The sequence below is a fragment of the Helianthus annuus genome, chromosome 6 (genome assembly GCF_002127325.2).
Source record: "Helianthus annuus cultivar XRQ/B chromosome 6, HanXRQr2.0-SUNRISE, whole genome shotgun sequence".
Lineage (NCBI taxonomy): Eukaryota > Viridiplantae > Streptophyta > Magnoliopsida > Asterales > Asteraceae > Helianthus > Helianthus annuus.
The window spans coordinates 31,145,863-31,155,531 of NC_035438.2; the positions used below are offsets into that span (position 1 = coordinate 31,145,863).

A 9,669-nucleotide genomic window follows, 5' to 3' on the forward strand; every position below is an offset into this window, starting at 1 on the left:
GCTTTGAGTAAATTGCCAAAATCGTCCCTGTGGTTTTATATTTGTCAGTTTCATCAAAATACCCTCAACTTAACAGAAAAAATAAACTAAGTTAGTGGTTTGGATGAAAATGGCAAAAAGTTACAAACCTTGGGGGTAATTTGGTACAAAAGTGTCATTTTGGATGAAAATGGCAAATGTGCCGAAACATCAGGGACGATTTTGGCAATTAACTCTATAATTTATATTGGTGAAATTACCATCGTAGTAAGAAATGATGATATATCGGATTAAAACACGTTACACACAAGTTTTTTTTATCTAATACCATATTCCAAATTCGATACCTATAATTAAAGTGGGACCCACAAAAATACATAGTCTAATCAACGCCCAATATCACGCCACGTGGCAGGAATCCACAGCAGCCTTTTTGGACTCTTTTTTGTACATATATTGAAACGAGTGAACGCAAACTTGCCCTCTGTAAAGAAAGCGTTGTACTTCGAATGAGAAAATTGTGGAAAACGTTCTCCTGTTTCCGCTAACCAACCAAACTCTACAAAATCAAAATCCCATCTCAAATTTCCCATTTTTCATCTGGGTTTTCAATCCTTTTTCGAAGAAATTAGGGCCTTCTTCTCAATTTCTTGAAGAAGGCTCTGTTTCTTCATTTTCTTGAAAATGTTTAGGTTTTCTGTAGCGGCCCTTCAATTGATTGAGCTTTGCGTGAGTTCTGTCGTTCATTTGTTATATGGGTTTTACATCTTTAGCTCTGCGGTTGCCGGTGATCTTTCGTTGGCGTTGAATGATTTTCTGTTTAAGTCGAATATTGAACCTTCAATTAGGGATGAAAAGATGGGTGGTTCTGCAAATGGTGATGATGATCTGCCCCCCATTGTGCTTGTTCATGGGATTTTTGGATTTGGGAAAGGGGTAATGCTTAAAGTTGCATTCTTGATGGTTCTTGATGATGATTTGTTGAGTTAATTGTTTGAAGAAGAAACTTATTTTGGTTTGTTTTTTTGGTTCATGGGATTTCTGGATTTGGGAAAGGGGGTAATGGTTAAAGTTGCATTCTTGATGATTCTTGAATATGATTTGTTGAGTTAATTGTTTGAAGAAAAATCTTGTTTTGGAATTTTTTTCATTGGATTTTTGGATTAGGGAAAGGGGTAATGGTTAAAGTTGCATTCTTGATGATAATTTGTTGAGTTAATTGTTTGAAGAAAAATCTTGTTTTGGCATATGGGACTTTTGGATTTGGGAAAGGGTAATGGTTAAAGCTGCACTCTTGATGATTTGTTGAGTTAATTGTTTAAAGAAAAACCTTATATTGTTGTTTTCTTTTTTTTTTTTTTTTTTTGGGGGGGGGGGGGGTCTTGGGATTTTTGGATTTGGGAAAGGGGTAATAGTTAAATTTGCATTCTTGATGATGATTTGTTGAGTTAATTGTTTAAAGAAAAATCTTATTTTGGATTTTTTTTTCCTTTTCTTGGCAGAGATTAGGTGGATTGTCTTATTTTGCTGGAGCAGAGAAGAAAGATGAGAAGGTTTTGGTGCCTGATCTGGGTTCTTTAACCAGTATTTATGACAGGTTTGTTTTTAATCTGTCCCCAATTTGTTATTTTCTTGATGTGATTGTGTTAGGCTTGAATCTTGATGAATAAATCATGGGTTTTGATGATGGGTTTTTGTGTTTGTTATTAGGGCTAGAGAATTGTTTTATTATTTGAAAGGTGGGCAGGTTGATTATGGTGAAGAACATAGCAAGGCTTGTGGGCATGCCCAATTTGGAAGGGTATATGAACAAGGTTAGCTAAAATAGTGATCTTCAGCATTTGTTTTTAAATAATTCTAATGAAACAATTGAAGCGGAGTATTGTGCTATAGGGTCAAGAATTGAATGTGGAATTTCTATTTGATGTTTATTAGGGCATTACCCACAATGGGATGAAGATCATCCAATTCACTTTGTTGGACATTCGGCCGGTGCTCAGGTGATTCGGGTTCTGCAGCAGATGTTGGCTGACAAGGTTCACTTTTTTTTTTGTTTCGGATTGATGTCAGCGTTTACATTTTTTGGGCTTTTTAGGTGTAGAAAATACATATGTTTGAGGCCCCCTTTGAAACATGGATATGGTATAAATTTTCAGGCATTTAGGGGATATGAAAACACTTCTGAAAACTGGGTATTAAGTGTAACGGCTTTGTCTGGTGCGTTCAACGGGACTACTCGAGCTTACTTGGATGGGATGCAGTAAGTTTGATCTCTCTGTTTTTTTTTAGATAGCGAACACTTCAAGATTTCAAAATTATGCATCAATATCTGTGTTTTTCATGAGTTAAGATGGTAAATATCAACTTTAATTGTCAAAGTTGGTTACTATATATCAAAATTATGGTTTTTTTTTCTGCTTTCAAAAGTTGCTTACCTAATATGGAAAAAATAGGGACTAAGTTGGCCACAAATAAAAATGAATTATGATTTTTTTCTGGTCAAAGTTGGTTAACTATTAATGCAGTTAGCTGTGAAAATTATTGCTGTTCATTACACCCTTTTCAAGATTTTAAAATTATCCATCAAAATCTGTTGTTTTTAAGGCAAGAACGGAGATTTATTAAACTTAATTTTTTGAGTAAAATGTCATTTTCGTCCTTGAGGTTTGGCCAGTTTCGTCCAAAGGTTTGTTTTTCCGAATCTGGATCCAAAAGGTTTGAAATCTTGCCATTTTCATCCGGCTCGTTAACTCCATCCGTTTTTCTCCGTTAAGTCATGGGTATTTCAGTCTTTTTTTTGCTAACTTAAAGGGCAATTCAGTCTTTTTCAGGGGTATTCGGTCTTTTTAAATAAAGTCTAAAAGACCGAATTGCCCTTTAAGTTAACAAAAAAGACAGAAATACCCCTGACTTAATGGAGAAAAATGGATGGAGTTAGCTAGTCAGATGAAAATGGCAAGATTTCAAAACTTTTGGATCCAGATGCGGAAAAACAAACCTTTGGACGAAAGTGGCCAAACCTCAAGGACGAAAATGGCATTTTACTCTAAAATTATTTTTTTATTCCTGGTCCAAACACTCAAGATTACACACTAAATTTCACTTTGCTTTTCAGGCCAGAAGACGGGAGATCCATGAAAGCCATATGCCTTCTCCAACTATTACGCATTGGTGTTATCGTTTATGATTGGATGGACATTCCCATTTTAAAATATTATTACAGCTTCGGGTTTGATCATTACAATATGTCATGGAAGAAAGCTGGCGTTTGGGGTCTTGTTGATCTTCTACTTGGAAACTCAGGCCCGTTTGCATCTGGTGATTGGATTCTTCCAGACCTAACGATCCAAGGATCATTACGTCTCAATAGCCATCTAAACACATTTCCTAGTACATACTACTTTAGTTACGCAACAAAACGTACTGGAAACTTATTGGGCCGTACGGTGCCATCAAATATATTAGGAATCCACCCGTTGCTCTTTATCAGAGTTTTGCAGATGTGCCAGTGGAGGCACCCACCTGATGTCTCTCCGCCTTTCAAGGGCTATAGGTTGGTTAAGTTTTATAAAAATCAATGTTTTTAGGACCGGACCGGACCTAGAACCGGTATCCTTACCGGTCCACTGGTCGGGCTAGTCAGACCGGTCGAACCAGATGTAAGAACTGGGTGATGTTGTAAATATTATAAAAATGTATAACTATCATTATAAAAATTATTGTATCTTACATGTAATGTATTTTAATCTTTAGGGATGAAGAATGGTGGGATAATGACGGTGCGTTAAATACTGTGTCGATGACTCACCCTAAGTTCCCGGTTGAACACCCTAGTCGATTTGTAGTTGAAGATTCCGAGTGCCAACCTTTGCAACCAGGCATCTGGTAAGATTTATATTCAAGTCCTTGTATACGCTTCAGGGGGTTGGAGCCTTGGAGGTAGGGCTGCAAACGAACCGAACGTTCAGCGAACGGTTCGTGAACCATTCGGCAGGAAGTTCGCTTGTGTTCGTTCGTTTAATAAATGAACGAACATGAACAAAGGCCGCGTTCGTTCATTTATGTTCGTGAACATTCAGTAACATGTTTGCTTATGTTCATTTGTGTTCGATAGTTCATTAGTGTTTTTGGTTTTTATATTTTATTTAAATACTTAAAAATTCCGAAAAGTAAGATATATAATAAGTATTTTGTTCATGAACATTAGTTTGTGTTCGTTTGTTTCCATATGTGTTCATGATTCATGAACATTAGTTTGTGTTCATGAACGTTCACTTGCTTTCGTTATCTAAAATTAACAAACACATTTATTTCCTTAATGAACAAACACGAACTTAATATCTCGTTCGGTAAGTGTTCATGAACAGTTCGTGAACACTATATTTCCTTAACAAACGAACACGAACAAGGTCTTGTTCATTCGGTTTGTTTGCAGCCCTACTTGGAGGTGCAGTTTTAAATATGATTTTGGTGTTGCAGGTACTACAAGATAGTGGAGGGGGATCACATACTTTTCGTAGTGAACCGTGAAAGAGCAGGAGTACAGTTTGATGTTATGTATGACAGTATATTTGAGCGATGTAGGAAACACGCGTTTAGAAAGCTTCCGACAATGCCAGACCATGTTTAATTGACAGTCGAGGTTAGCCGCTATACAAAATTATATACATGCATTTGACCCTTTGTAACCGAGTCGTGTAGTTCTCATGTAATATCTGTCTGATAGAGTGAATGATGCGCGTATATGCACTAATCCAATGTTGTACAACTCTCAAGATTTGTTATATGAATTCTATTCATTACAATGTAACAATCCATTATCCATATGCTTCGTTTTCGCAACTTTTTTCTTTTGGCAGTATTATCATGTCACATGTTGCATTATGAATTTAGTAAATACGAAACGACCCTCAAAGTAGAAGAGATATTTAGCTACGAATAAATAAGAGGAAATCGGTTCTAACTTTCAACTTAGAAAAGTAACACTGCAGGCAATTAGTATAAGAAGATTGCAAACATGGTAACTGTTTCGGTTTAATTTACGCATAAAAGAAAACTGATTGACACATTTTCAGCGGCCATCAAAAACACCGCTGAAAACTTGGCTACTCCCGCCCAATGACGCTTCCCATTCAATTGATGACATTACTATTCGAGCTAAAGACTCAACTACCTCTCGTATTTCTGGTCTGTTGTTCGGATCTTCGCTTAGACACCAATATGCAATTTCAGCCATCTGCAAAAATAAGTGTCGGCCTAAAGTTTTAGGGACTTATAAAACTATTCATCATGTTTAGATGCAGCAGTTCACGCGTTTGATTCTGCACTAGGAGTATATAGTAATGAGTAATGAGACGCACCTTGTATAGATCGTCAACAGGATAACTGTCCCTGAGACTACCGTCTCTAATGGATACTAGTGCGCCTTCTCGATCTTCTTCTTCTTCTTCGAATACTTTGGTTATCTAAACACATTAAATTTGGTTACATATATACGCGTACTATGAGCCGATGCCATTTGTGTTGATCAACTTATCTTGCCAATATATTGAACTTTTTCCAGTACAAACTTACAACTGTTATGAGTGATTTCATTTTATTGGGCTCCCGATTGTCACGCATGAGTGCTCGTTTTCCAGTTATAAGCTCTGCTAGAACCACACCAAATGCAAAAACGTCGGTTTTTGTTGTTACATGCAATTCTTTGACGGACCTGTCACACATATTTTTGGAGTTAAAACGTGTTTTAATGAAGCAAAAACTTATACAACGGTTATATGACATGTAAGATTTAGAAACTTACTCTGGCGGAAGATATCCCGGGGTTCCAACAAGGCGAGTTGCTACAAAATCATCATCATTTGTTCTTCCAACAAGTTTTGCTAAACCAAAATCTGCAACCTTGTGGACACGTTTAAAAAACGTTAAGAACTTTGACCCGAGCTTAAAGGTTTATGTACATAAATGAAGCAATTGATCTATGTAGTTCTGGTTTAAGAAACCATGAAACATATACATAAAGTATTTAGTAGGTAGTACCTTTGCTCGTAAGCGGTCATCAAGTAAGATGTTACTTGTCTTAATATCACGGTGTACATATCGCTCCTTCGTATGGTCATGAATATACTCGATACCCTTTGCAGCATCCAATGCAATCTGTGCTCTTGCAATCCAAGAAAGTGGCTGATGACCTGATTTCTCATCTGATCAGTAATTTTTTTTCGTTTTTTTTTTAAACTTAATTTGTTACTTATTAGTCACCCTTAAGAATCTTGAAAGATAGTAGTACCTTTGAGTAATGGGTCATGAAGATGCTCACTTAAAGATCCATTTGAAATGAACTCATAAACCAGGTACAAATGATCATCTCCGCTAGCAAATCCAAGTAACTCCACCTATTATCCGAGCGCGCTCAGTTGGCAAGAAGTTTTGTGAAGCTAGAAAATATAGTTACATAACTTGGAAATTTAATATAACTTACTTACCACATTAATATGATGAATCTTGCATAAGACTTTGAGTTCTGCTAGAAATTCTTTCGACTTGTTAGATCTCATTTTCTTTATCGCAACCTCCTAAAAGCACGAGATCATTGATCATATAAGTTTTGCGGAGAAATGAGGCAAACACTCACAAATCGTCGTCAATAAAAAGTAACAGATTTGTACCTTCTCTCCTAGTATACCGAAATATACACTCCCATATCCACCTTCTCCAATTTTCCTAGTGTCGTCGAAATTATTTGTAGCCTCAGCTATCTCGTTAAAATCATATATTAACGGTCTTTCTGTATCAAAACCTGTTAATCCTGTATATACGTATACACCCGAGTTAAATTCATGTGTGGTATTGTTTGATACTATGAATCGAGAGCTGGACTGAAGTGACGACTGACCTTCCATACTTTCTTTACTGAGGTACCGAGTGTGTGTTGAAGCTACGGATTTATTAAAGCTCATGATTTTAGATTCGGCCTTTAGGTTTTCGTTGTCATGTTTTTTGGATCTTTTCCTCTTCATGAACATTAATATTATCGAGACACATAGTAAAACTGCGACGACTGATAATAGTGTGCCAAATATAATCGCCCACTTATGATCTTTTCCTGATGAAGTGAAACAAGATTAGTAAACTTAGTATTCATATTTGATGCAAAAGTACATAAAAATACAATAAATAGTTTTAACAAAGTGTTTGTACATGATATGTACATTTATATAATTAACCTCCAAGAACATTAAGAACACATCTAATAATCATACTAGATGAAAAACTTACCTTTCTTTAATTTTCGTGATGGAGCTCCGTTCTTATACATAGGAATATACAAAACCCAACCAACCTCTATGAACCCGGTTTTCTGAACCAAAGCACTGTTTACACTCTCGATCTCACTCACTTCAGCCGAGAGCCGATCAGCAATATCTGAAAGTGTGTCAAGTGGCTCAACAGTATACGTGACCATAACTTGAGAATCGGTTTCAGCACACCCACACAACAAATGCATAGTGGCATTTGTGCCAGCTGGAAAGTTTGAACCTTCATCTCCAATCGCCCAAACTTGCCCACTATAAAACTGATTAGAAACCTTCAAGAATGTATCATGTTCTTTTATCGGATAGATGGTGTCGTAAAAGTATGCAATCGTGTTTTTCACGTTCTGGCAAGAACACCGAACCGTTACAAGGTGGTGTCGCTTGTCTCCTTGGCCAATAGTCTGAATTTGTGATTTGTTAACCAAGTAAAGCGATGAGATGCTGTCTTCTGTAAGATCATTGTGTTGGTAGAGTATAGAGTTGCAAGGTTTGGAGTCCTTAAAGCAAGTGAAGGGGAACTCGTTTGGAAGAGCGATGATCGTGTGGATCAAAGATGAGGTGACAATAACAATAACAAGAAGCAGAAAACCGCGTTTCTGAGAAGCCATAAGATTGTATGCAAGAAAAGAAGTAGAGGAAATTAATGCAATAGAATGAAGTTGAAGGTTAGTATAATCTTTATTTGTCACTTTGTGTTTGTTTGTTAATGAATTTAAAGATCTTTTTGTGTCTGTAAACAAAACCTTGTCGATGTAAACAATTTATTTGTGAATTACACAAGAGATTACATGTCTGGTCTGCTAATTAGCTGTTTTTATATGTATATTAATCTTGATATAGTCAATTTGTTGATTAATAAAAAAATTAAACTGAAATCAAGTATGCACAAGAGGATATGCCAAAGATTTGGCCGGCAAGATTGGTGTCTTAAATCTACAAAACTAGCTTATCATAAAAAAAAAAAAAAAAAAAAAAAACTGAGTATTTATAACTGTTAAGTGTTTTAATTGGTATACTAGGTTGTTCCTTTTTCACAATTTCCAAATGGTTTCGGGTCCGGTTTTACTAGAGTTGGATAAACTCCAATACAGGTAACCGGGCAGGTATCACCTAATACCATACTCGTCCTAAACCCAACGAACTTTTGAAACTAATCCCATAGATCCATACCTGAATGCCCATCCTAATTGTCTTGGGTTTCGGGTTTAATCATCAGGGTCAATTTGTTTGCCATCCCTATGTGGGTATGAGCTTCGTTTAGTCTACGTATCGATAATGTGAACCGAACATGACTCCATTGCAAGTTAGATTAGACAAATATGACCAACTGATAACCACAAACTTTTAAAAACATAACTCAAGTCTTCCTATTCGCAATTTACTACTTGTAGGACTTACTTTTCATTTTCATCACGGTTCATTAACGACAACTTATTAAACATCGTCTTTTTGGGCCGAGAAGGAGTCAAACAATCTTGTTTCACCACCTTCAAAGACCCATCACCTGACTTATCATCTGTTGGCCCGAACTGGATCTTGATCTCTAAAATGAGCGTGATTAAACTTGAATAACAATAACTTGTAATAACCGAATGAATGTATATACAAATTGAATGAGTAAGTAAGTGATTACAAATGAAACTACATGATCCTATTTATAGTTTTCTACGGGTACGAATGAAAGGTTGCGTCTCTTCGTGAAAGGACACGTCTCTTGGATGTGTGGTTGTGATTAAACCTTGAAGAGGTGTGATGATTCTTGTCCACTCGATCAACAGTCACGTCTCTTCCTTTTGTGCCTTGTACCGATCGGAATTGGTGTGTGGGAGAGACACACCTTTTCGGTTAATGATGGTAGTTACCATCTTTCACTTTGTCAACCTTGGTCCTCATACTTTATAACCGCTAAGTAATATATATATTCTAACTATCTAATTTTGTACGGGATGTTAAGAGATTAACCGGTTTCATTCACCCCCTTAATCTCGAACATCCATAAGTTGCTTCAAATCTTGAATCCCGAGCAGTTCCCTCATTGTAGCAAACTTGATCCTTGCTAGTGCCTTTGTTAGTATATCTGCTCGTTGTAGTTCTCCACTTATGTGTTCCACAGTGATATCTTCGTTTTCCACACATTCTCTTATGAAATGATAGCGTGTGTCAATGTGCTTACTTCTTCCATGAAAGACTGGATTTCTCATGAGTGCTATTGCTGAAACATTATCTACTCTGAGTGTTATCTTCTCTTCTTTCCAGCCTGTGATTTCACTTAACAATCTTTTAAGCCATAGTGCTTGACATGCTACTGCAGTGGCTGCCATGAATTCTGATTCACATGATGAAAGTGCTACTGTCTGTTGCTTCTGTGTACACC

General features: G+C 36.6%; 2 protein-coding genes across 3 annotated transcripts; one reads left to right on the forward strand and one right to left on the reverse strand.

Moving 5' to 3' along the window:
• The first annotated feature begins 454 nt into the window (after positions 1-454).
• On the forward strand, positions 455-4,821 carry LOC110865130 (lipase). Of its 2 annotated transcripts, none has more exons than XM_022114353.2 (8): positions 455-915; positions 1,482-1,576; positions 1,690-1,793; positions 1,915-2,015; positions 2,136-2,239; positions 3,095-3,532; positions 3,733-3,864; positions 4,459-4,821. In XM_022114353.2, exons 1-8 carry the CDS (start codon positions 664-666, stop codon positions 4,607-4,609), a joined length of 1,377 nt encoding a protein of 458 aa, XP_021970045.1. In that variant the 5' UTR covers positions 455-663; the 3' UTR covers positions 4,610-4,821. The 2 variants fall into 2 exon arrangements, with proteins under 2 accessions (XP_021970045.1, XP_035830376.1); XM_035974483.1 differs by lacking the exon at positions 455-915 and adding an exon at positions 1,360-1,387.
• Positions 4,822-4,830: 9 nt separating this feature from the next.
• Positions 4,831-8,245, reverse strand: LOC110944587 (lysM domain receptor-like kinase 3). The gene is made up of 10 exons (XM_022186243.2): positions 7,258-8,245; positions 6,875-7,084; positions 6,648-6,787; positions 6,465-6,554; positions 6,269-6,374; positions 6,019-6,170; positions 5,783-5,880; positions 5,554-5,692; positions 5,340-5,444; positions 4,831-5,215 (listed from the first exon to the last, which is right to left on the reverse strand). The coding sequence occupies exons 1-10, from the start codon at positions 7,901-7,903 to the stop codon at positions 5,051-5,053; spliced, it is 1,851 nt and encodes a 616-aa protein (XP_022041935.2). The 5' UTR covers positions 7,904-8,245; the 3' UTR covers positions 4,831-5,050.
• Between the last annotated feature and the right edge of the window lie 1,424 nt (positions 8,246-9,669).

What these genes read in the sequence shown, in the direction of transcription:
- LOC110865130 (XM_022114353.2), top strand. Translation starts at nt 664, where the DNA reads ATGTTTAGGTTTTCTGTAGCGGCCCTTCAATTGATTGAGCTTTGCGTG. An exon ending in TTTTTGGATTTGGGAAAGGG is followed by an intron (nt 916 to 1,481) that starts GTAATGCTTAAA and finishes TTTTCTTGGCAG; the next exon opens with AGATTAGGTGGATTGTCTTA. An exon ending in TGGAAGGGTATATGAACAAG is followed by an intron (nt 1,794 to 1,914) that starts GTTAGCTAAAAT and finishes GATGTTTATTAG; the next exon opens with GGCATTACCCACAATGGGAT.
- LOC110944587 (XM_022186243.2), bottom strand. Translation starts at nt 7,903, where the DNA reads ATGGCTTCTCAGAAACGCGGTTTTCTGCTTCTTGTTATTGTTATTGTC. An exon ending in ATCACGAAAATTAAAGAAAG is followed by an intron (nt 7,085 to 7,257) that starts GTAAGTTTTTCA and finishes TCACTTCATCAG; the next exon opens with GAAAAGATCATAAGTGGGCG. An exon ending in TGAAATCACTCATAACAGTT is followed by an intron (nt 5,445 to 5,553) that starts GTAAGTTTGTAC and finishes TAATGTGTTTAG; the next exon opens with ATAACCAAAGTATTCGAAGA.